At 33.1% G+C, this 27,737-nt stretch overlaps 2 protein-coding genes and 1 non-coding gene across 4 annotated transcripts in view; all 3 read left to right on the top strand.

Annotated features, from left to right (window-relative positions):
• Positions 1 to 3,825: 3,825 nt before the first annotated feature.
• On the top strand, positions 3,826 to 3,898 carry Trnar-ucu (transfer RNA arginine (anticodon UCU)). The gene has a single exon. It is a non-coding gene; the product is annotated as a tRNA-Arg (tRNA).
• A 2,712-nt stretch (positions 3,899 to 6,610) lies between these two features.
• The window catches only part of LOC128880826 (uncharacterized), a 77,862-nt gene continuing 56,735 nt past the window's right edge, over positions 6,611 to 27,737 (top strand). The window contains exon 1 of one of the 2 annotated variants that reach the window (XM_054131307.1): positions 6,611 to 6,906. The gene's annotated coding sequence lies outside the window, so the exon portion shown is untranslated. Of the gene's footprint in view, positions 6,907 to 13,208; positions 13,338 to 27,737 lie in introns of those variants that run through there. The other variant, XM_054131309.1, reaches the window with a different exon arrangement.
• LOC128880827 (meiosis-specific nuclear structural protein 1-like) lies at positions 7,807 to 16,996 on the top strand. The gene is made up of 2 exons (XM_054131311.1): positions 7,807 to 8,111; positions 11,169 to 16,996. The coding sequence occupies exon 2, from the start codon at positions 12,086 to 12,088 to the stop codon at positions 13,292 to 13,294; it is 1,209 nt and encodes a 402-aa protein (XP_053987286.1). The 5' UTR covers positions 7,807 to 8,111; positions 11,169 to 12,085; the 3' UTR covers positions 13,295 to 16,996.

The raw sequence follows: 27,737 nt of genomic DNA, 5'->3' as shown, positions 1-27,737 counted from the left end.
TAAATAGATTAAGATCTGAACATTATAACATAGATTATTCTCTAGCTGGAATAGGAATAATTCAAAGTTCAACCTGCGAGTGCTCTTGCCCTTTATGGTATACTGATCATGTTTTTGTGGGAAAATCCTCTGCTGAGCAACCGAAAACCGTGTAACTTTTATGAAAGTTAAGGAAGCTACTTTGGAGGAGTATGATATTTATATGATAGATATTTGCATACTTCAGAAACATTTAGAAAGAGTAGACGTTTAGTAGTAAGGGAAAATTGTGACTTCGATAATATTATAAAGTCATGGTTTCAAAATACCACTCTCCGTGGAAAATTAAATCCAATGGTAAACAGATTAAGATCTAAACGTATTCCCTAGCTGGATCAAATCCCTTCTGTTCAAATACACCAAATTGAAACCCTTGTATCATATAATCACATTTCTATGCGAATCTAGTGTAACGGCTCTTAAAATTATATGTGTTTGAATTTTGCCAGGGTAATAATATAAAATTATGATAATAATCTCTTAATTATATGTTAGACAAACAAATAGAGAAGCATTTCGTTGAATTTTGTTTATATAAATGTATTAGAAGTTAAATTTATATATATGTTTGTATGTAAGTATGCACGTATATATGGATGGATAGAAGACAAGTCAAGATACAAACTTTCTACAATTTCATAAAAAATCCAAACATCTTTGGTTTCGTAATGAAAAACTCCCAGGGCACTTCGCTGTTCAGATTAAATATTAGTTAGAGCAATTGCTTCTTATTCCTACGAATACGATGAACAAAACTTTGATCGTATCCTTTGGATCTTGAAGTCTTTTAAACTATAAATAGAAACGAATATGTAAATTATTTTTTTTTAATGAATTGATGCTACCATTACTAATTCAGACTTCGAACCAACTATAAAGAAAATTTTTAAAAGATCTCCTATACTTTTCAACACGTCGCCCTATGCGTAACCTTTTAATCCTGAGTTAGCTTTTAACTAGCCACCACATAGGGAGGACTCTTCCAGTTAAACAAAGTGGTTCGTACTGTATCCAGGGTCGAGGGAGCCTGTTCTTGAAATTAGATTTTGGCGAGTCTGATAGAGGATAGAGTTACACTATCTATGGGCAGTTAATATTGTAAACTACGAACGTTAATTCTGCTTAAATTCAGAATGGCCTTTGAATATTTGAAAAATGAAATAGACCAACTAGTCTAGTATGTTAGATCAACTATTGAAAAAGCCTCGGTTGGGAAGTGCTTAAACGGTGGCGGTTATCAGTTAAGGCCGATATAATGTTAAGCATTTTTGGAATAGGTTGGAATCTTTTATTAATAATTGAAGCTGTTAACGAGGAAAGTTACGGAGTATATATAAGCTCATTTTATACATGAGCCGTTCGCTGCACAAAATCGATCAACTCCACTTTTTGAAAAAACTTTAAATTTAGGTGTCATAAAAGATATAGTTATAACTTTTTATATTTATAATATAACTTTCCTGAATAATAAAGATTAACACCATTAAGCGACAAAATTTGTTTGGCCACTGAATAATAAGTTATTTATTTCGGAGGCCATTTCATCGCATTTCTCTACTTTTTATTTCACGGAGTTAATCGATTTGTGCAATGAAAGGCTCATATACAAGTAGAGTTTACCTGTGAAACAAAATTATCTTTCGTTGGTGCCATCATATTGGTTGAGAATATGCAATTTATCTCAGAATAATTACGGAACCGCGAGGGATATAAAAAATTAATTTAAGGGGGCATTTCACTGTGAACGCACAAAAAAAGCATATTTTCAATAATTTTTTTTCAGGAACTATTGCATAAAATTGAATGAATGTTTTTTCCCCTCAAATGATTAAGAAAAGTAAATAAAAAAAAAATTTTTTTTCGGTAAAAAATAATATGCATGTGTGCAAAAAAAAAGTTATCTGCTGGCGCAGGTGATTTTGGCTCTCCTGGTAATCAGAAACAGAAAATCGAAAAATTTTATTAAACTATGTCGTCGCATCTATCGTCGGAACCTCCAAGCAGTTGGTATTTTGATTTTTACTTACAATTTCACCTGATTTACGGTACAAAAAAAGTGTTTCTTTCTCTCTTTCACAAGAAACGCTGCCATTTTGTTTATTTTCGATGAAATAAATAAGTAGAGGGTCCGACCATAGGTGTGACGACGTAGCTTAATAAACTTTTTCGATATTCTGTTTCAGATTACCAGAAGAGCCAAAATCACCTGCGCCAGCGGATAACTTTTTTTTTGCACACATGCGTATTATTTTGTAAATAAATGACGAAATATTGTTTACCAAACAAAAATTTTTTATTTACTTTCCTTAATCATACCTATAAGAGGAAAAACATTCATTCAATTTTATGCAATAGTTCCTGAGAAAAAAATGATTGAAAATATGCTTTTTTTTCTGCGTTCACAGTGAAATGCCCCTTTAAACAAAAATTGAAATATATATTTTCAAAATTGAGTGTAAATAATTATTCAGGAAATCCTTGTTACATTTAGTTTATGTACTTTCGTCACGCGCCAACTTAATCTGTTATGGCCGATAAAAAAGGGATATTGATCTCGCACAGCGGGTACAAATTACACCACTTGGACAATACAGGCTTACGCGGTTGCAGAGGTGTACACAGATGGGGACAAGCTTAAGTGGACAAGGAGTGGAAATGATTATCATTCAAGTTTAATGAAAGCTGCACTGCTCTTTCACCTTTCTACCATCTCTCCTCCACTTATCTTTTACGTCATTCTGCTCCCTTTCATTCATTACACTGCCACCCACTCCTACTCAATCTCACAATTTTCCTTATTTCCATCTCTGTTTCCTTTCTTTTCCTTGTATTCCCTCGTCGTCTAATGTTCGCTTTGTATCATATTTTCTTCCCGCATTCTCTGCACTCCGCGTCGAGATTAATACACGGAAGGAAACTCTGCACGACGCCGAGACGCTTCCTGCCTGGGACGCTTCATCACGAAGCAAGAAAATGGAAAATTAGTAAAGAAAACACGATTACCATACTTGGAGTGCAGCTTTCCACGTAAACTGTTAAAGTAAAGATTAAAAGCATGATTGAAGAACATTTTTGTTCAGAAACGTGGAGAGTAAATCTTTGTTAAAAATAAATGTGCTTGAGGTACTTTTACGTAAAAGAAAGAGGTATCAAGAGAATACTTATTATCAACGTACAATTACAGAGTATAGTGAGACTTGTACATTATTATTATTAATAATGGAGTTTATAGTGTATACTTCATTAAATTCACCTTTGAGTCTACATTTTTAACAAAGTAGTTTAAAGTATAAACATATAAAGAAATGGTTTACGATACGTCATTCTTCTCTGCTATGAAAATATCTTCTTGAAACTTTGTATTCCCCAGTTAATGAGTTTTTAATATACATTGCCTTGAACGTAACAATTTTATTAAAAAATAATGGCATGCATTTATTTTGAGATGAGCTCGATGTTTTTTATGGCTAGAGAAAATACCTAAATGCCTCGGTATCGTGTAAGCTTGGATTACATCGATAACTTCATTACTTGTTTTTCATGGCTTTTGAGAGTTGCAAAATAATGCTGAAAATCGAATTTATAATTTGATTGGATGAACATTTCCGTAAGAGTTAGACACGATAAGTTTTAAAATATTATTATAGACAACAAAATATAACGACTGTTTAATAATTATTACACGAACGAATAAGAGCATAATCTACATCGATATACTTAATTTACTTTAAAAATATTATCTATTGATACGCAAGTATACTATCATAAGGTCGTGAAGAAAACATAGTCCCTTTGGCGCAGAGGATAGCGCGTTGGACTTCTAATCCAAAGGTCGCGGGTTCGATCCCCGCAAGGGATGAGTTTTGCTTTCTCTCATAAAGATTTACGTATTATGTTCATAACATTTTTGGTTACAATTGAGAAGAAAAAAGGTCAATTTACTAGAATATTGAAGGGAAAATGAAGTAAATTTTTTCCACTAACAATAGTATAAGAATGTTCTAGTGGAGTAATCAAATTGGAAAAGTTTAGTTTGTATTGAATTTTGCAATACACTCTTATTTCCAAAAAAGATTTTCACGTTTAAATAAAGAATGCTTCACTTTTTCTGTTTGGGGATAATGTAACAATAAATGTGTAACAGAATATAAGTCGACATTAACCATACATTTATATTGAATAATTTTTTTAGTTTTTCTAGATGTGAAAGAAGATTATGTAATGATTAATAACATTTGTTTCAAATTGTTATCGATACAATTAAATGAATAAACTTGACACGCGTAAAACGTTGAAATTTTTCAAATTTCCACAAACATAAATGAAAATGCATGTGTGCATGAATGAAATGAAAAAATATATTTAATATTTGTGCTACTCCACCTAGTATACACTTAATTTTTACTGATCGCTTTGAATTAACCAGTTCTTTTTAAATAAATAAAAATTGGAAAACAAATTTATATCATGAAGCATAATAGCATAATAGCATAATAGTTTATACTTGGATTCATAATACATACAAAAAAAATATACATGTCGAATTGAGTAACCTCCTCCTTTTTCGAAGTCTGTTAAAAATACTATTATAGAACTAACCGATATATAATGTAATAAAATTAAAACTACTTTATCTAGGTCTTAAAATTATTATATTATATTTAAAGACACCTTCGAACTTAAATAAAGCTTCCTCGAAATGATCAAATATTAAACAAACAATATCGTAATAACAAGGGAAGTAAATTATGTAGTTATGGTTGATTATTTCCTAAAATCTGTATTCATCTCTGTGGTTTCATCAGATGTGATACTTTATAAATATTCCAAGCCATGATCGAATGCGTTGTTATCGCAAAGTCATGCCTTACGTCACGGCTTTAATTCTTTATACTCCGAGCATTTTTTGCACCTTTTTGCACCTGGTAGTCAACTCCTAGTACTTACGAGTTAGTAAATCACAATTCTTGAAAAAAATACTCCATTTTCAGTTAAATCTACTCCAATTTCCAATTAAATATTAATAAACAGTAATGGATTTTCGGCTTTTTGATGGATTGCTAGGCACCGGTGGATTCTGCTACGTACGTGTACATAATTTGAACAAATTTCGATAACATTCGGCTAAGTTACAGCAATTTATATTTTAAAATCCAACTGACTTTCGAGAAACAGAACTTTTAAGTTTGTAATTGTTATTCTTGTAAATGTCGAATGAATAAATTGTACATATAAAAATGTTTCGTCTCGTTATTCTCTATAAGGTGATACTTCTAAAAGATTGATTTGATGAAATTAATGATTCTTTGAACCTAACTATTGAGGACAGATATATGTTAATACTATATATTAATATATTATAAGGATTGTAATGTATTATACTATATATTAATATATGTAATCACCTACGCCAGCGGATAACTTTTTTTTTTGCACACTATTCGCAGTCAAATGATTAAAATACGTCGTTAAGGGGGCATTTCACTGTGAACGCAGAAAAAAAGCATATTTTCAATAATTTTTTTCTTAGGAACTATTGCATAAAATTGAATAAATGTTTTTTCCTCTTAAAAGTATGATTAAGGAAAGTAATTAAACACTTTTTTTATTTTAGTAAACAATATTTCGTCATTTATTTACAAAATAATATGCATGTGTGCAAAAAAAAAAGTTATCCGTTGGCGCAGGTGATTTTGGCTCTTCTGGTAATCTGAAACAGAATATCGAAAAAGTTTATTAAGCTATGTCGTCACACCTATGGTCGGAACCTCCACTTATTTATTTCATCGAAAATAAACAAAATAGCAGCGTTTCTTGTGAAAGAGAGAAAAAAAAAACACTTTTTTTGTACCATAAATCAGGTGAAATTGTAAGTAAAAATCAAAATACCAACTGCTTCGAGGTTCCGTCGATAGGTGTGACGACATAGTTTAATAAACTTTTTCGATTTTCTGTTTCAGATTACGAGGAGAGCCAAAATTACCTGCACCAGCGGATAACTTTTTTTTTTTTGCACACATGCATATTATTTTGTAAATAAATGACGAAATATGTTTTACAAACAAAAATTTGTTATTTACTTTCCTTAATCATACCTTTAAGAGGAAAAACATTCATTCAATTTTATGCAATAGTTCCTGAGAAAAAAATGATTGAAAATATACTTTTTTTTGTGCGTTCACAGTGAAATCTCCCGTTAAGTATGAATCTTCTATATTTGTAAGTACAATTTTTTTTTTATCATTCCTTTCGATTGGCGGAAAATGTAAATGGTTTCTGTAAATTTTCTGCTGAAACTATCGTAGAAGTGGACAGAAATGATCACGCTCCGTAAACCTGGTGTTGACTGCGTTCAGGAAATGATAATGTTGTCAGAAGTACTGGCAGTTGGAACGGCTTCGATAGTTATGCCAACTGCGGTGATAGTTGAAGCTCCGAGTCGTGACTTCGAATGACGTGAAAACGGGCCTTAAAAGAAGGTACCTGGTGGGTTCAGCGCGAACCTATCAGAAGGATGAGTTTAAAGAGGCCGCGCGGCATAGGTTCGGTTCGCGTGTGCCCTGACGTGGAAAGCCGGTTAGTCGGTCTGAATCCTCCGTGCCGGCTACATTTACTGGAACGCTCCAGTCCGTTTCGAAGTGTGTCTGCCGCGTTTTCTACGACGCGCGAATAAAACCTCCCTCGAATTCGATTCTGAAGAAAATTCGTCGTACGAAATATTCTCCGAGTGCGCGAAACTACGCCGAGTGCCGTCGCAGTCTGCGATGCGAACAAATAGTTTGTCACGGTGAATTATTTCGACAATGTGAAGTGCACGTGACTGGGATTTATAGCAATAATCGAGGTTCGAGCCTGCGCGCGGATAAAGTACGTTGACTTTGTTTTCACTCTAATTGTAGAATTGCGCACGCGCGCGATCACCTTTGCAACCGACATGATTAATTGTAAACAACTGCTAAGAACGATCCATGTCTCAGGTTTGATCAATGTTCTTATCGCACTGAGTTTTTCGTACGTATATAACTCTCGATTTACGATTTAGTCGTGACGGGTAATATTTGAAGCATTTCGTAGTTATCATTTGACGCGTTACTCTTTGCAGCCCTTAACAGGATCAAGAATGAGTTTTCCGTGGATATTTCGAAAACCACACTGACTGTTGCCGAAATAGTTATTATAAAAAATAAAGACAAAAATATTTTCCATTTAAAAGGTGTTATGAGGTTTCTTTTATATAATGCATTGTTTATATGTAGTATGACGTGAAATCTTTGTACACAAGTTTGGAACTTGATTTGCATTATTCGCAAATTCTTACATTAATTGCAGTACTACGTTATATTTACTTCATTTAAGGTTTAATACATTAAAATCCTTCCAAGCTACAGTTTACAATTTTCGCAACACGTTACATGTGAATTATTAACTCTTTGACTGCTAAGGGGGTATATGTATACACGCCCTCGAGAAATGGAGTCAGAAAAATGTTTGTATTCGTTAAATCAATTTTTAAAAAATACGAGCTTACGGGGAATGATGAGTCGAAACTTTTTTATATTTACAGTTTATTCGTAGAATGCTTTGTTTCGAAAATAAAAATTGAAAAGTTATAAGGTGATTGTAAAAATTGAATTTTAGGAGAAATATCTGCTAAGTTTTCAATTTTTATCTCTGAAATTAAACGTCTCGTCATTTCCTATAAGCTGATATTTTTAAAAAATTCATACCTCTACGCCTTTTAAAATTTCCAGCAAAAATCGTCCCGCCGTCAAAGGGTTAACTATACAAAAAGAAAATCACAGGACTTTCGTGGAAATTCAACAAGCACTCACGAGCTTTGTTGGTTAATCCATATGAAAAATGAAAAATGCCACTCTACTTTTATCTAATATTATACGAGATTCAAAAGGAAAGATCAATTTCCCTCGAAAAAGGATCCACCATAAATTTTAACGAACCTCGAAATTACTGGCCACGCCACTGTGTAAAAAGTAATAATTATAGAGTCAAAAGATAGGCAAGATAATGACAGGGATAGGGAAAAGAGAAAAAACTGTTCTAAAGGAATTAAGGTGCGTAAATTACGAGCGCTGTGTGGGCGTTACTTGGTGAACAATTTAGACGGAATTTGTAGCTTGCATCCGAAGGGATATTACGTCCTCACAACTGCGTTAAATCACCTGAAACAAAACATATCTATTAGTTCTAAGGCTAATGCTGGGTTAACAAAGTCAAGATTATCCAATTTATCAAAGGTCTAAAAAATTAAAGTACAAACGTTAATTTTCTTGACACTTAGTCAGGAGATTACCAAAGAGGTCAAACTTATATGAATCCTGATACTTATCCATAATATTAACATTGCATCGATAAATTAAAATAAAATTTGTATTATTCTATTACGTTCATTAGTTGCTCGAAAAAGATCCAACGAAACCACGATGCTTTAAAGGTATCCTGCTAATTGCAGTTATGACTCACCAGAATAATGTTTTGTTAAATATAACTGTAATTAAAATAAGTAAATTTCAGTGCAATTGTTATAGTACAAAACAATGAAGATCATATAGTCTAATCTATAGTGACGTATTTTCCTGTTATACTATTTACAGATATAACTAAGTACATTTCAATTAAATTATTTTTAAACGTTTTGGTATTAAAGGAAAAATAAATGAACAAAGATAAAATATCTGAGCATTTAAAAAGAATTAAATATTGAGAGTATACTTGATCAGACTAGTATTATCTTCGTCACGTTGGGTTATCGGTCTACGAGAAATTCGTTTAATTGAATTACAAGTATATTCAAAGTACCCTTATTCCGGTGAGACACTTTTGCCTCTGGTTTCGATGGAATGCTCCACACATTCGCAGCGCATTCCGTCGCGACTGTAATTAACACCTTATATGTATCTGATACGATTACAAACGCCGGGTTTCCACGGTCATATTACCGATGTAAATTATGTATCCGTTATATTCATAAAATTCACGCGCAAAGATTAATTTGCTAAGGTAAAGCAATTACCAGGGAACGACGTAAGGCGATCATACCACGCTGTGATGCAAACGAAAAATAATATTTTGAAACGGATTTAATGCGAGCGTAACGTAACCCTGGGTTGTGTTGTCCTTCACGCTTCCAAAGGTATGCAACGGCGATATATAAATTTAACTGGATCTGCGCCGTTCATGAACTTCGTGGAATTGAATAATTCCAACGTTAAATTGTTAATGCTTGGAATTAAACGGCAACGTAGTTACTTCGTCAGCGAATCTCATTTACACTTGGATGAATTACGCATCAAGTACTGAATATCTGATATTATAATAATAACGTGTACATTGAAGTTCGAGCTTGGAGGAAGCGACCTTTTCCGCACTGCGATCCCGTTCTCGCTCGATTTTTCTAAAATTTCAAGAAATGTGAACTTTGAGGACGTTTTGACTTATATCGAGCTATATTCAGTCTACAAAAATAAATTTATTTTAATTGTCTGATCAAAATATAATAAAGCAAACCAATTGAATGTTATTATATATTATTATAAATATTGTTAAGTAAACTGACGAGAATAAAAATGGATTTTGATTTACCGCAAAGGACTGAAAACTTAAAAGTACTAAAAAAATTCTATTTACTTATTTGCTTAAGTTGTTTTTAGTATAATAAAAATAGACCCACTAACATTGTAGTATTTTTATGATAAATCGAAATGCATTATATTCTCACGGTCTCATTTACAATAATATCCAGTTAATTTGCATTATTATATTAATTATCCAATTATTACCTTAAATCGAGACATTGTTTATTAAACTGCTTGCAACGAAGACTAATTTCGTTCGATTTCTATTATGCTTACACGAGCAAGCTACCTTTGTCGAATATTTTTAAATTAGGTTCAATTGATCGGAGACTGTTAACAATTTTTCAAGATATTCACCGATATAACAAATTTCGGGTGTTGCTACTTATCTGCCATCATTCGACAATTGGTGTCTGTCACGAATGCTCATATACGTTGCAGCATACGGCATTTGGAAGAACATCTGCTTCCTGGGAACAAGGAGGCCGTAATTGGAGGCCACATATATCAAAGTCAGTCGAGGCGTGCGTGAGTTAGATCTCGCACCTTTTTAGAATGCACGGAAGACTGATTGTACGTGATTATTTCCTCAAACTTGAAATCATGGCGCTAATAACAAAGTAACGAAAACTTTTCGCGACGTTGATTTTTTTATTAATAGTATTCGAACTAAAAATTAACACGTAAGATCATGCAGTTTAATATATTATACAAAATCGTGATTTGATCGCGATTTGGTCGTGATTTGATACATTATTTTTGTTAGAAAATGGGCTCTAATAAATAAGTCCTCAGGTTGTAATTAATTTTATTAATTACGCATTGAAATTTGCATTTCTACCTCAAGCTCTTTCTGAAGGAATCTGAACTTTTCTTCCGACTGGATTTACAAATTTTGAGATTTCAAATTAAAAATGTATTTTAAACAAAATAAAAGAGCCTATTTTACTCAGGGATAGTGTAGCTTTTTATTAGTGAAAAATATGTTTGAAATCGGTTTAGTAGTTCCGGAGATTACCCCCTACATACAAACAAACAAACAAACTTTACCTCTTTATAATATTAGTATACATTACGATAAAAAATCTAACAATATCACTTTTCTTCGATTCGTATGCTATTTTAATTTTAAATTTTAATTTAGTATAGGTTACTTTAGCTGTGTTTCCTGTAGAGGAAAAGATGTCGCCTAATTCCCTCAGATCTCTACGGTACTATCCAATCATTTTTAACCTCATACCCATTTGAATTTAAAATATGCTATTAAAATCTTAAAGCTGGCCGAAGGAGGATTAATTACTATGATTTGATAGGATTCGATGGAGAACGGTGAATAAATTCAAAATTAATCCAATTGACCGTGCGAAGGTTCCCAAAGTGCAATTAAGATCCCGCAGGAAGAAACGAATCGAACGTACCGTTAATCTGATATTAATTTCGCTCCAAGTGCCCGGGTTACTCGCGGAACGTGTGAAATGCAAATGCGCGGGCAGACCGTGGTTCGCAGTGTACAGCGGGAACAATTTTTTGTTGCAGAGCCGTCCACTTCTCACGTACTCCGTCACGTTTCACAGAAAATTACGCAATATTAAATCAATCCACGGGTTAATTATATGACATGTAAATCACGATACGACCCATGACGAAGAATGCTTGAGAGAGACGTGATTAGCGATGCAGTAAACAGAAACGAGTAATTTTACACGATCATAGAGAAAACCACGAATGAGATACAAGGACGGAAGTAAACATTGGTCGTTTAAATATTAGTCAAGGAATAACAAACGAAATCGAATGAATAATTATATTTAGAAGTGTGTATATATATCGTTGCTGAAATTTGGGGCTACAGAAAATGAAAGTGATCGATTTAGTAAGTACCGAAATTCTTATTGTACGATCAGATGTTAATGTTGAAGAATTTCAGGTTCAAGAATTCGAAATTCTTTGAATCTTTAAATCGAACTGCACATTTCATAATCGATATTCGTATTGGAATTTCATGATACAATTCTATTTACACGCCATCTTCTTGAAGAAATCAGTTCATCTTCGACATCGTTTTCTAAATCTTCGCTAAAATTATATACAGATAATAGGGAATTCCATAACCAAGTACCACGAAAGATACTCAAGGGAAACTCCAAGAAAAAGGCCCACAATTGCGTCCGAGGCGGTTGGCCTCACCAACAACTCTGCCAACAGCCTAGAACAAAACAATTTCTTCTCCTACTTAGCACTCTCTTCTATTAAACGTACCTGTTTTAAATTCCTTGAAAACAAGAAACATACCAACACTGGTCGCTGCGAGTCCTCCACTCGCTATCTGAAACTTGGTGTAGCGAAACTCGTATCTATTAAAAATTTGCACTTGCTAATTACCGATAATAATCGCCCGCGATCCCGAAGAATTCTTGCGATCCACGGCTCCACGCCTTCGACGAGAACCGAACATGGACGGAGAACCAAATGGCGAACGGTTAGAGTCAGGGGCTACCAAAACGATGGCCGGTCCAATCGCGAAGCTGAGACGAAGCAGTCGCAATCGAGAATCCTACGACGAGATCGTGGAACTCGAAGCGAAATTGCGACGGGCGTACGTCGCCAAGGAACTTCGGGCACAGTTCGCGGAAAGGGAGACCGAGCGATACATCGAGAACGTACGAAAACAACACGCTGCGAAAGTGACGCGGCTCGAACAGCAGGCGGCTGTGGCGTGCGATCATCGTCGAAGATCCGAAGAGCTTAAAAATGCCGAAGATTATAGGAGACAGCTGACCGAGCAGATAACGCGGAAAGAAGAAGAGAGGTGTATCATGGCGGAGGAAGCGCGAAGGGAAAGGGAAGTCTTAACGGAAGTCGATCGAATAAGGGAACAACGCGAAAAGTTTAAGGCGAAAGAGGCGAAGGAGGAACTGATGGAGATCATGAAAAGGGAGCGTTTAATTTTTCAGGAGATGAAGGACATCCGTTGCGAGGAGGAAATGGAGGCTGAAGCGAAGAAGCTTCTCGAGTGCGAAAAATATTGGGAAGAGATCGATCGCCGAAGGCAGGAGGCCAAGAGACTTCGCGAAACACGAACGCAAGACAGGGAACGAATAATTGCCGAACTTGCGAGCGCGTTGACGAACGCGGAGATTTTGAAGCGGGAAAAGGAGAGGCTGATCGCTGAATTGATAACCGAGGACGTAAAATGTGAACTGTTGCTGAAGGAGAAAGAGGAGATCGTTAAGAGGGAAAAGATGAGGGAAGAACTGGCAGCTAATTTGGAGGAACAGATCGTTTTCACGGAACAATGTAAATTGCGATACCTAGAGCAGGATAGAGCATTCGCGGAAGAAATCATGAAGAAGATTATGGAGGACGAGAGAACTGCCAGACTCACCGCGGAGGCTAAACGAAGAATGCAGTTACAGTATAGGGAGGACTTGGTTCGGTTGATCGAGAAAAGACGCCAGATTCGCGACGAAGAAATCATCAACATGAAGATGGACGCCGAGGAACGAAGAAGACGCGAGATGATTTACATGGAACACGTTAAAGAAGAGAGGAGACTATTGTTGGAAAGACACGCGTCGAACGTTGGCGATTTTCTTAATAAAAGCGGTTTCACCGAAGAAGAGCAAGAGATCATTGCAAAATCGTTGCAGGAGTCGATGTAACATAACGTGAACAAATGTATGGACAATTTTTAGATTAATTACAGTGAGTAACTTAAATATTCGAATGGATACTTCATTATGATATTTGAGCCGTTCACTGGACAAATCGATTAACTCCACTTTTTAGCAAATCTGAAATTCAAGTGTCAAAGCACTTGGCATAGTCGTAACTAGACTGCGGATATGTATGCATTTAAAGGAAATTTGAATGTGCAAGAAACTACAAAATGCAAACAATATGCAAGAATATAAAAAAGATTTAAAGTAAAGTTCATGTTATAATATTTGCTGAATAGAATAAATTCCTATTTAGGTTCAACTTTTGTAGGCACGTTCGCGAAGATTTTATTTTGCATAAAGATCCGCAGTCTAGTCATAACTTTCGTGAATAATAGAGATTAACACCATTGAACGACAAACATTATTACATCGCATTATTATTATTATTTGTAAATCATTTCATCGGATTCCTTAACTTTTTGTTTTATGGAGTCAATCGATTTGTGCAATGAACGGCTCGTTTCATTATAACATTGATACATTCACGACAGCTGACGTGAATTCAGGTAACTTCAAATTCTATTCTTTTTATCTTATGAAAAACCTTTTTATTTTATACACTACATATTTACAACCTTGATATTTCAAAACATATTTTGTAATTTTTATCTCCGCCCTAACGATACAAATTCGCGATGTCCAGCTTCAGAATTTTCTTATTTTCGTCAGAACTCGGTATTAGAAACGTAAAAAATCTATCGGTCGCGAATGTGTTAAGAAATACTATTGTAGAAAGATTTTCAATATGAAAAAAACACAGTAATTGTTTATTTGTTGACTAATAAATGCAAAATTTAAGTAATCGCCTATCAGACAATCGATTGGCCCTGGATGCTGAATTGTTTATGAAAATAGTCATTGTTTTGAATTTTCCACGTTGAAACAATTAAATAGTACGATAAGCATTGCATAAAATTAGGTGAAATAGGTATTACAACTCAGTGAAATTGTAAAATATTCGAATATTAAAATTGCTCCCTGTTTGTGAACAAAAAGAGTGCCAGATCATTAAATTTCATATATGGCGATTAACAAACCTCGCAAACATTAGATAGTAATAATAAGGATTCATTGTTCATCCTGCTCGCCTTTAAAAAATTTCTTGAGTAATGATAAATAAACTATGTATTTACAAGATGTATAATTCGATATACACTACGGTGTGTACATTTTTATTCGTTGTTTGAAATACATTTCTAATTTATAGGGAGTGAAGCACTCGCTGAGGCCGTTTTATTTATCATTGTCCGAGAAATAATAATGATACTAACGCGAAGGGTTGAAAGTATCTTCTAAAAATGCCCGAGGCATGGCACTGATTAATCGGTAATTTCACACCGACGACGAGAATTAATGATCCAAGTTAAATAAAACTCCATCTTGTAGTTACTGCTGATATTACAACAAAACAAGTTCATTACTATCGCTCACCCTGGCGACTTGCATTGTGTCCCATGAATAAAGACAATGTACCGGGAATCTATAAAAAAAAAAACAACGTTTACAAACACGAGTGTTAGCGAAAAACTGATTTATTAAAGTCGATAAGAGTAAATTAAACGAGAAAGTCAATCGCCTATGTATAATGAAACCGATTATTTTTCTTTTGCTGTACGTATTTGATATATTTCATTTTCTGCTTTGGGATCATTAATCAAAGTGTCAGTTGTTAAACTTGAAATCAGCGGCAAATTGCCAGGCAAGGGAAGCCAGGGAACATAATCAGAGACAGATCAGACAAGTGAAATGTGTTTAAAAAATATCAGAGTCATCAATTAATCGTGGAAATTTTATAACGTAAAAATGCCACGAATTATGCGAATATGTAATATTGTATTGCGATAGGAGTGATTACAAACTGTAACTAAACATTTTGCTTAGCATTTCAATCGGTCGCGTCCAGATACATATTCGAAATTCCAGAGCAATATACTTGAAGGATTTCCATAAGAAATTTATCGTTGCAATATGTTCCGAGGAAAAGCTGATTACAAGTAAAACTTTACGAGGTACATGCAGGAGAGTGACGCTTCTACGTCAAAGGATGTTGAAAAGTGGCCAATTTTGGGGTAACTCAGGCATTTAAATATTTCATAATATGGTGGCACCATTTTTAACCCTTTGCCCTCGGAGCTATTTCGTTACAAAATGTGCAAACAGGAATCATGTCGTATTACATAATGTAACTTATAGAACATGAATGAATTATCAGAAAAGGAGAATGAAAATTTTATTTAATAATATTCTTTCTTTTAAAAAACGAATATAATATCACTTACTATGATAATAATAACTTAGTTATAATAACTAAGTAACGCTGATTACAAGTTTAACAATTAATAACTTAATCTATATCGAATCTTGGTGTTATTAAGTGAAAAACGCTTTGAATTCGCCTGGATTAAACGTTCATTATACAGACTGAATCACCCAAGATTTGTTCTTTAATAGACAACTGGACAAATGGTTTCTAATATTGTGGCATTTACATGATTATAGTATTTACTTAAAATATCTCAATTGGTTTCAATGATTCGAAGACTATGTCCTGCGTATCCTCCTTTACCTTGATTATTATTATTTTGACAAAAAAACTTTGGTTTAATAAATTCCAATTTTAATTAACTTTAGGTTATTATATTTTTATAGGAATTATTTTGTTTGTACTGTTTGTAACTATGTCTTAGTATTCCTCCAATGAAATATATTCCAACGTTCTTCGTGAATATTAGTTTAATATCACTCTGCATGTAATGATTCCATGGAGCTTAGAAACAATGGCATATCGAAGGTATTCTTAATTATCTTTCTAACGTGGGAATTTCAGTTTCACGAGGCGCCGTAGCAGGTACGAGAAGTTTATTCTCGACATCTGTCGGCAGGTGTTACAAATTATTAACACGTTCTACAATATATTCTGTGAAAGGTTTCGTTCGAAAGATTTATGAGAAGCTTAAGTGCCTTGAGCTTGGAATTGCGCGGAACGAACCATTTCAATGGAAACATCTTGGTATCTCCGTTGCATATGGTTATAGATGCATAAAACCGAGCTATGAAAAACAATATTCAATCCCTTGGGACAAAATGAATATTGATCCTGTATATTTTCAGCCAGGAGTAATGTATTTTTAAACAATTTTTACTTGTAAATTCGAGTAACAATTTCCGACCGGTTTCGTACTCGCTAATTTGTAGGGAGTGAAATGTTAGTATATTAATTTATTAACTGAAGCATTAAGCCCGTTCTTACTTAATGGAGCGAATTAAACGACTGCTACGTACATTATCAGTCTTTGAGATATCCGAACGGGATCGTTACATTTAATTAGCTTGAAATTGAGTGTTGAAGTAAGTAACTCCTGTTTCATTTAATTATGACTGTTTTATCACCATGTAAAATGTCTTATTATGTTAATTAGTAGGAAAATGAGACATATAAATATTATAATGTAGTACCTACACTCACCAATATGATTCAAATTTTTATTTTTATTTAGAAAGTAATAGGTAAGCAGTTTCTTATCTTTTATTCGTTATTCGAAATACATTTCTATTTTGCCACCATATAAAATGTCATATTGCATTAATTATTAAGAAAACAAGACATAGAAACATTATAAAGTATAAATACACTTTTACAAATTTTATTTTACTTTTTTCTTATATTTTTAAGTTTACCCTGTGTAATTACTAATAAAATTTGCCTGGACTTACGATGTCCCTTGAAAAGTTAATGGTAGAATCCTGGTGTTTTTTTATCGGTGGAGGTGTACAGGAGATATGAAGGCCAACACCATTTTTTTTTAATAAGTTGATTGCCAGACTAACAATCATAAAAATTCCTGCGAAGCTAAAATTTTCTTTCTATACAATTAGAAATGGCATAATCTAACATCTGTGGTAGTACTCATTTTTGCGACCTCTTTAGAATTAACCAATCCTATCCAAATTAATTGTCTTCGACACCTCGCTTTCAGAATTAATTTATTCATTCTTCAGTGAAAATCCTTGTCACCCATATGTGGGTGACGTGACGGTCAACGTGTTAATGGAATGATTTACTTTTTGATGTACTTTCTAATCGAGCGTTTCAAGACGAGTACAATTACCTGTAATTGAAGGTCATTCAAAGTCACACAGACTGACTGGAATGGAAAATACATTGTTACAAAGCACTCTTTAAATAGTCCATTTTTTTTTTGTATTTCCGTACGTACTGCTCCAGCAAATGTTCAATGCCTCACCCTGTATATTTCTAAATATAAACCAAAGCATTGGATGTGCCCATGAAAGATCCATAAAAACGTATTTTTAGAAATTAATAAATATTAAGCCATCTCATAAGTTCGTGCCGAAGACTGTGCCAATATTTAATAAAGAAAACTTCAGAAATTTTATAGCGACGGTATCATGACTGTCCTAAAAGTGAGAAAATATTATAAAATGAGAGACATTGCCTTTTTTATAACACTTAAGAGTATGTTTCGCGTATTAATTCGAGTAGCAGAAGTATAACTGGTATGAATTTTTAGAACGACCGAATAAAAGAATAAATAATACCGCCTTAATCCTACTCTGTGGCGAACCTTTTAGTGTAAGTAATGTCGAATATACTTCACGAAATTCCTGATAATCTTCCTTTCAAGCTGTACTTTTCGAATGGAAAGATGTGCCTCTCAACGGTTTCGTGAATTCGAAACTACAATCGCAATGCTTTTAGTTCCCCGAGTTACGTAAAGCCAAGGCAATTTCTTACATCTTACGATCAAATTGATGTGTTACATTTACAAACAGGATGCAATAGCGTGCATAACGCCAGGAGTTATATCAAGTGCGAACTGTTATTATCCTGGCGAATGTAAGACAATGTTTTTATTGAAGATTTAATATTGCTTGTTGATAATACTAGTTAGACGATGTTTAATTGGTAGTTGCGATGCACTTAACTTGATTAAAGAGAAAGGTCTGTAGTAGTTTGCAAGAGTTTATATTTTAATATTTTTGACGGAAGCATGTTGAAAATATTAGGTAGACTGGAAAGTAACGTCGTTTCTTTTACATTAAATTCAAACAAATTTTTAATAAATTTCTATTATTAATCAATTATGTAAGCGCCTTCGTTATCAACAGCCTTTTGCCATTTAGTGTGCAAATTTTCAATGCCATATCGATAAAAATTAATGAGCTGATGAGTGATAAACAAGTATTTAAAATTGAAGAAACGACATTACTTTTCAGTATATCTAATAAAATACGTTGATAAAACAATGTACAAAATCAAGTTATACATCCATTGAGATGGATAATTCTAAACTAGTTGCGAGACGTTAAGTATAACTATAGAAAATAGTAATCGTAGGCCCTCCATGTATTAATGTAAACATTTAGTCTTCCTGTATTGCAATTTTAATAAAGCTAAGTGAATTAATTATTTAAATACGAGTATGTACTACAAAACAAAATAAAAATTTGGAGCCTTTATTATAAGACTGCAGTTTGGGAAACACTGGCTTATGTCATAAGGACGAACCTCCTTCACAGGAAGTACTTGGGCGGGCCATTTCCTTTTCTTGTGTTCAGATCTTTCTTTGATGTATGGCGATGATGGTCTTCCTCTTTTAACAATCGAAAACCTTTCTCCCATGACGCGTACAGCCTTCTTTTTTTCTTTAATATTTTTTTTCTTCGTCACTTCCAAACCATATGGTCTCATTTTTTAACCATTTCATCCCTGGTTGATATTCAGAGTCATCAAAAGCAAAACCATCTTCACCGCCAATATTTCCGTAGTTTTACTTGTAAACTTCCAAGTAAATTAAGAAAAATGGTTCTGAGCCACATTAAGTGGCTAAAATAGGCTTGAAAGCTTCAAATATATAAAAACATTTGGACTTTTAATTATTTTCAAATATTCTTAAATTTGTTTAACAGTTTATAAAGTGTTGGATAGATACATAATGGAAGAAATAATAGTTTCACATTCCAGAATACACCGTTTCCCACATAAAGTGCTGGAAATATTTATTGCATCACCCACGAACTCATTTAATTCCAGTTCTTGTAGCTGTAATTGGTAAATTGTTCGATATTCGACTTGCACTAGCCTAGATTTCAAGCTGTCTACTTTTACTTGACAATCAACTAATGATATTTTCCCAGTATCAATACTAGCTGAGATGTCAGTAATACCATATTAAATATTCAAGAAATAGAATGTTTCCAATACTTATTGGTGGACTGCAACATTTGGTACACAATATATATTGTTCCAATTACATGTACATAGAATTATTGTATCAAATTATATCAATAATATAATCGGATAATATATTCTTTGTATATAAATTAATTAATTAAATATATTAAATATTCGAAAGATGTAATAAATGTTCCCAATATTTATTGATGAAATGCAACATTTGCACACAATATATATTGTTCCAATTATATGTATATAATCATTATGTCAAATTATATCAATAATATAATCCAATAATATATTTTTTATATATAAATTAATTATGTTATTGATATAATTTGTGCATGTATCTAATACTATTTGGCTAGATCAATTTCAATTCTATAATAATATTACATGCTTAAAACAGTACCACTCACTATTAGATAACTTTCTATTTCTACGTACTCTCAAAAACTTTTTTAACCAAAAAGTTGCCTTACAGTCCAAATTCAAAATATTCGATAATTTTTCTGCTGCTCGTTACAGCTTCTGTAGTTAAAAGTCTTGGTAATTCTCGTCTCAAAAAGTTAAACTGTATTTAAAGATTCATGGTTTTATCTACGTTAAGTTATCGACGTGCTCTCTATTCACAAAGTTCTCATTCATAAGGCTGTCAGCATATCGGAAACTCTTACGTACCAGTTAATTATCCGAAACAGCCCAGGAAGCCAATAATAAAGGCATCAAAAGTTTTCGCTGAAATTCCACTCTGGAAACTTCAAGAACAATTAGAAACGAGGATCTCTTACATATGTTGGTTATTTCACCAGACCCTATTAAAAGTAGATTACGTTTGAAATTTGAATTACAAATTTCGAAGTGAAGATGCAGAATAAATTAATTTTAAGTTATGCCTGTTAGGAATACGCTGGTTTACGTTGTTTTTAGTATCGCTTAATTATGCGATATGTCGACATACGAAATGTGATATTTGTATCATTGATCGAGGTACTCGAAGTATGTGCATAATTATAATATCGAAGTAACGGGCGAGCAAACTTATTTTCAAGGGTAAATAGGCTAATCGAAAGTAAATTGTGCGCTAGATTAAAAGAACATCAACACAGTACTCCTAGTTTCTATCAATGTATTATTAAAGAACATTGTGTTCAACTGGGTCATACAGTGGCTTAGATTCCGAGAATAATTTTCATAAGAGATTGTTATCTGAGATGATTCACACGAGGTTGCAACAAGGTACTGCCATTAACATACAAACGAAAACTAGAAAACTTGATCCTATTTATATCCAGCTAATCTCTACGAGTAAATTTTAACTCGAAAACTTAGCCACATGAATTTTAACCTGTGACACCATTTCTTTAATCTACTCTTGCGTTATACTTTTCTCTCGTTGTTGGTGTTTCTTTTTTTCTCTTCAAAAATAATAACAAAAATGTACGATATAAACCTTGAAAATCAAAATAGAAGTTGTTACTCTTATTAGTCAGAACAAAAAATACCTTCGATATATATTTCTTGTTATTTAAAAGACTCACCCTTGTACTAGATCAATTTACATCACTTGGATAATATTTTGTAATATGTTAATAACCCATTTTTGAGACGTTTCGATTAAGTTCACCAAAAATTAAAATCACTTAGTAGGGAAATGCCAGGTAGTTAAGGTATTTGAAGAATGTTAAGACTGTAGGTGTAAAAAAAAGCGGTTTTTCGTGAATTTTTTTAGGATGGAAAAAAATAATTCATTCTATCGAACTTTTTATCCTATTTTCATACATATTTGAGTAGTCTGTACAAATTTTTTCAACAAGAAATATTCAAATTGAATCGACTGTGACGCACATTTCTAGAGCACCTCACAATTAAAATCTCCTATCGGCGGGAAAGATGCAGGTCGAAATTTTGGTTTGACACGAAAACCCAAAATAAATTTTCATTTTCATACATTTTTCATCTATGTGAACTAAGACAATTAATAAAAAAAAAAAATTTTTAAACAACTTTTTTTACAAGTTAAAGTGATTTTTTTCACCCAAAGAACTGGTCCTTTTTTTCAAACATGCAGTAATTTCACATTTCACCATTTTTGCGGGTTTTTCTTAGTTTACATAGAAGAAAAATGTATGAAAATGAATAATTGTTTTAGTTTTTTTGTGTCAAACCAAAATTACGACCTGGATCTTTCCCGCCAATAGGAGGTTTCAATTGTGAGGTGCTTTACAAATGTGCGTCACAGTCGACTCAATTTGAATATTTCTTGTTGAAGAAATTTGTACAGACTACTCAAATATGTATGAAAATAGGATAAAAAGTTCGATAGAATCAATTATTTTTTTCCATTCTAAAAAAAATTTTACGAAAAACCGCTTTTTTTAGACCTCCTAATTCAGGATACCAGCTTAAATGCTTTTTGCATTAAGAAAATTCTGTTATCTTTGCTTACATGCTTATCAGAACTAGTAGCGCTCGTATGACAACGGATGAACATTGTTTTCCTATTACTGCCTCGTTGTTAACGTAATATTCATAAGTGTTTAGGTAGAATTAAGGTTGGGTCAACGAAACAATTGACTTGATTAGTGGGAGTTCCAGGGACGAGAACCCCACCTAACTCCTACCGTCTCGATCGCTCCTAGTAATGTATTAGAAACATTTTAAAATGTCATGGTTCTCAAACAATCCTTAGTTATACCTCCATTATATAACAATTTTGAGGATATTAGCATATACAGTGAGTAACAAAAATATTCAAATACTAGGGTAAGCTTGACTTAATTGTTTCATAATTTAATTATTTATACACGAAGCACAACGTTTTTTCTTCTCTTGGTAAATCGTTTAATATACTTACAACTAAAAACATTAAATATGCTCGGCCATGTTCGAATTAAAATTAAATGAAATATTGCTCGTTTGTTAGGCTACAAGAATATTGCGATTCTAATCAAAAGGTGATAATTTGTACATTATGTGTATATTATTAATATAAAATTTTAATATTCTAAAATATATTTATATTAATATGTATATATAAATATTATATTATAATATTATTCTATTATATTTAAACATAAATTATATCTATAAGTTATATCTATAATTCATAAAAGATGATAATTTATACGTTATATGTGCATCATACATATAAAATTTTAATATTCGAAAATATATTTATATTAATATTTAAACATAAACATATATGTATAATATATTTATTTTCAAGCTCGTTCGAGTTCCAATTAAAGCAACAACAGAAAAAATGAATATCATTTCACTTTCTCTTACAAAATTTTTCATATTTAAGTAAGCACATAAATTGTTTCCCCTTCTAGCTAATCAGTGAATCTTTGATACCATGATTTAAAAATACAGATACGTATCGAAGTACGTACATGTTCCAAATAGATGTGCCTCTTGATTCTGTGGTCCACTTTAAAGCATAAACGTTTACGAAAGTCGGCCAGAGCTACTTGACGACTTAAACGTGGTAATATTTTACGTGGTAATAGCCCTTTAAACGTCGCGTTTCTTTAAACGCTCAAAGTGCAAAGGAGTCGCACTTTAAAGCCGTTTCACGGTTTTAACAAGGTGAAAAGGCCAGTTTTATTCGTCGATTTATACCATACAGAGCTATTTAGTTTGAGAGCGACTTTCTTTTATATACATAAGTACCGTTATGTCATGTAGTCATTTTTTTTTCACTGAGACTGATGTAAAATATACCTTTCATTCAGGTTAGCAATTACACAGTGTCGTTAATGAAACGATTAGTTATACTTTTCAACATTTTCTTGAAAAATCCAGTAAGCTATTGACTCTAAATAATTATGGTAATAATAATATACCTTTGGTGCAGTCAAAATTATACACGATACTTCAACTTTCTTTTTTTTATTTAATGCAATTAGCAGCTCTTTATAGAGATTATTATGTTACTTACACAATACATACATAATTACATAATACATAGTGCATAAAACAGAAGTCAACCGAAGTATGTTATTATTAACAATCAAACAGCTGCAATAACATAAAAATGGTCGTTGAAAGATATTTCTTGCATGTGAATATATAAAAGAAATTAAGTATACGGTATCGTATACTAGGGTATAGTTGCTGTGCTCCAATAGAAGATTTGTTAGGTACGATCAAGATATTACTGTACTACTTTTTTATTAATAATACAAATAATTTAATTCTTTCTTAGAAAAATTGATCACCAAAATATTATTAATTTCGTTTGCAAGGACGAGAACGAACTTACTTCTGTCCAGAATAATGACTCATAATCAGTCGCGCCCAGTTCAGTTACACCACGTTCTGGCTTATGTGTACATCTTGTTATCTCTTCAATCGCTTTATGACAAATAGTACGCTGACAGCGATCATCCATCGCGACGTTATAGTTCTATTGTGTCATTGTACAACGGCTTTATAATACCGAGTATTGCTACTGTCAGCTATATACAGTTATTTTATCGTTCGTTCTATCATCTTACGATACCGCAACCTCCTGTAATTCATATGCGTGTCTTTTTTATATCCTTTCCATAGTTCCACCCTATTACACGTCCTTTTTCCAGCGGTACACGACTGTACGCGTATCTGATACATATTCGCTATTGGAGAGCAACGTACTTGGAGAATCTCCATCAGAAAATCGTTGCAATACGTTCCGAGGAAAAGCTGGTTACAAGTCAAACTTGTGCGAGCTATTTACATGCAGCAGAGTGACGCTTCTACGTCAAAGGATGTTGAAAAGTGATCAATTTTGGGGTAACTCAGGCATTTAAATATTTCATAATATGGTAGCACCATTTTTAACCCTTTGCCCTCGGAGCTATTTCGTTACAAAATGTGCAAACAGGAATCATGTCGTATTACATAATGTAACTTATAGAACATGAATGAATTATCAGAAAAGGAGAATGAAAATTTTATTTAATAATATTCTTTCTTTTAAAAAACGAATATAATATCACTTATTATGATAATAATAACTTAGTTATAATAACTAAGTAACGCTGATTACAAGTGCAAACAGGAACTTTGCACTATTTTATACTATTTATATTTTATACTATTCTAATATGCAATAATGTACGAAAGAGTCATAGATATTCTTCTTCTTTTTTTTCGAATACAAACTTCGAGTCTAGCCTACTACATAGCGTACATACTAATCATTCGTACTAGTTGATTTATATATCTTTGTTAATTGTATCGAGGAACTTTGTTATTGCTGTAAAGATCTAAACTTTACCTAACTTAATTAAGTTAGAAGTGTCTTCACCTACCAAATCTATCTCTTTTCTATTGCCTCTTGAAAATCTATCCTATAAAAATCGTACAATGAACGTTCAAAGAAAATATGATTTATCGATTCTAAGTCCAAGTCTAGTTTACCTCAGGAATTTGGTATCATTCGATGTCGTGTCACAAGAAAGTACACATTGCAGCGAGAGGAACACGCATTTCCAGCAATTTCGGTAATGACGTGTTCTTTCAAAGGTCTGTAGCAAACAGAAAGTGGTTAGAACACGGAAAGGAGGCGTTTCCGGGCCCATAATAATACACGCGATGAGTCTCTCATCCTCGCGGTGAATGGAGACGAGCCAGGCACAATCTGTATATTTTCGCATACTCACAGTGCTGTAAAATGGGGTTACTTCGCGCCTTATAGGGCACCTTCGCGCCAATCCTAACATGGATCGGTTATGATCGTACACGAGGAAAAGAAACAGATCAATCTTTTTCCAGGTTTCGATGCAGAGATACCTTATAAAGTGCAGAGTAACCCCGTTTCGCGGTACAATGCGTTTAATCGCATGCGATCTGTGCGGGTAATTACACATTACCCCTTTAGGATTTTTATTTGCGTGTTTGACATGCTTTCAACACTGGTAAGGACATTGATAAGGATCGTATGAGAAATGTCTACGTATCGTACACAAGGAGATTTTAAGAGATTATGTGTTAATAAATTTAATGTTTCGTAAATTTATCAATTTTACTGGTATTGCATTTTATTCACGTAGAAGAATTATACAATTATAACAGAGGTGTTTCACACGAGGTTGCAACAAGTTACCGCCATTAACATACAAACGGAAACTAGAAAACTTGATCCTATTTATATCCAGCTAATCTCGACGAGTAAATTTTAACGTGAAAACTTGGGCACGAGAATTTTAACCTGTGACACCATTTCTTTAATCTACTCTTGCGTTATACTTTTCTCTCGTTGTTGGTGTTTCTTTTTTTCTCTTCAAAAATAATAACAAAAATGTACGATATAAACCTTGAAAATCAAAATAGAAGTTGTTAATTTTATTAGTCAGGAAAAAATTGTCAATTTTACTGATATTGCATTTTATTCACATAGAAGAATTAAACAATTATAACAGAGGCGTGCATAATCTTTTCTCGCGATCTAGAGTGGTAACCTTAGCTTTGACTACTTGATCATTCTGAATACTCTACTACTGAAATACTGTGAATAATCGGATACTTGGCCAGTACGCAAAATATTTGGATATTCATGTATTGGAACGGTAAATAGGATATTTTAAGAAATTCAAGAATTTCTGTTCCAAATATAAATACATATTTCGATCCAAAACGAAACATAATTTTACAGTACAAGTATTGAACTTAATACATGAATAGTTAAGATATATTTATGAATGTTCAAAACACAGCAATTATATAGAAACTTTCTTTTTTCGCTGTAGACGATAGCTTGAGAATGTATCTGAAACGTACCAAAAAGAATTATGTTAGAGGACGTTAACATCTGCTTAAAGGACGAAGAAATTTTTGTTTGAATGAAAACTTTCTATCTTATGAAGGAAAAACAATAATTTTGAAAGACGAACAACAAGGTTTTCAGTAAAACTATTGTCATTTGGATAAAAGTCAAAATTTCGGGATATCCTTCCTGATAATTTGCTGTATCTTTGTGCCAATCTTAACAAAAACAAATGTACATACTAAATTAAATGCTTGTACTGTAAACTTACGCATTCAATTAACCCTCTATGGGCCCGTATAACTTTCAGATCACATGCTAATACATCGACATTTTACCAAATAATTTTAATTCTTCCACAAAATGACGTATGCTTCTTAATTATATAATATCTCTGATAACCATTAACAATATTGATAACGGTTGGCAGCACCATCAATATAAAATATCAAAGTAAATGCCGTGCAAAAACAAAATTCGGTCCATAGAGGGTTCAAATATGTATTCAAATCATAAAAAAATATCCTTGACATACTTTCACTAATATAATATAGAAACACTGTCTATCAGATAAAACCAGATGTGCTTTGTTCATGACGTTCGTGTGTTCCAACACGGTGGGATTGTCCTGCACACCTGACAGACAGCTGTCCTCGTCACGGCTTCGTCATGGTTCTTGGCCACGTATAATATTCCCTTCCCCATCATCCTTTAGTGTATTGTACAGTATACCAAGCTATGCACGCCATAAATATTCCATTTGCTAACCTTACTTCGCAGGGTTCAGAATTGAACTGACGGTTAAACGCTTGTGGCCTACAGGCTGCCGAGGATGAAGCATGGTAACGCGCAGTCCTCGAATACTATGTACATACGATTTAAACGTTTCATTGTGTTTTCGACTAATAACGTAACTCCATAAGAAGCTTGATAAAATACGAAATGAGAGACGATTGACAACGTAAAGTCTATTGAGTTATTCAATAATGCTGTTGTTCCTCCTTTACTGATTATCGTACACTCATCTTACTTATTTAATAATGCTGTTGCTCCTCTTTTACTAAATTTCGTGGTAGTGGTCGTTAGAAACATTTAGCTTCATGTTTAATAAAATGTGAACAAAAATTTAGTAGATGAGAATGAAGGACAAAAATTAATCAATTATATAAAATAAAGAGACGTCGTTTAAAACTGTAGTCTATTCGATTCCACTTTCTCGTTGCAAATCAATTTGTTTTGTTGGAAATATAATACCTATAAATCCAAGCAAGAACTTGTTTCAAAATATAATCTCAGTTATTTCGTCAGGGCTGTTCCTCCATTGTACTGAAAAACGATCACACATCATGTGCATTCTACATATTACATTGCAATACGTACAATACAATAGTAATAATAATACAGTATATTTTACTGTATATTATTAT

This window comes from Hylaeus volcanicus, chromosome 8 (assembly GCF_026283585.1).
Source record: "Hylaeus volcanicus isolate JK05 chromosome 8, UHH_iyHylVolc1.0_haploid, whole genome shotgun sequence".
Classification (NCBI taxonomy): domain Eukaryota; kingdom Metazoa; phylum Arthropoda; class Insecta; order Hymenoptera; family Colletidae; genus Hylaeus; species Hylaeus volcanicus.
Note: the sequence above shows the minus strand (reverse complement) of the source record. Positions and strands in the feature narration are given on the sequence as shown.

Excerpts from the sequence above, each read along its gene's own strand:
- LOC128880827 (XM_054131311.1), top strand. The coding sequence starts at position 12,086 with ATGGACGGAGAACCAAATGGCGAACGGTTAGAGTCAGGGGCTACCAAA.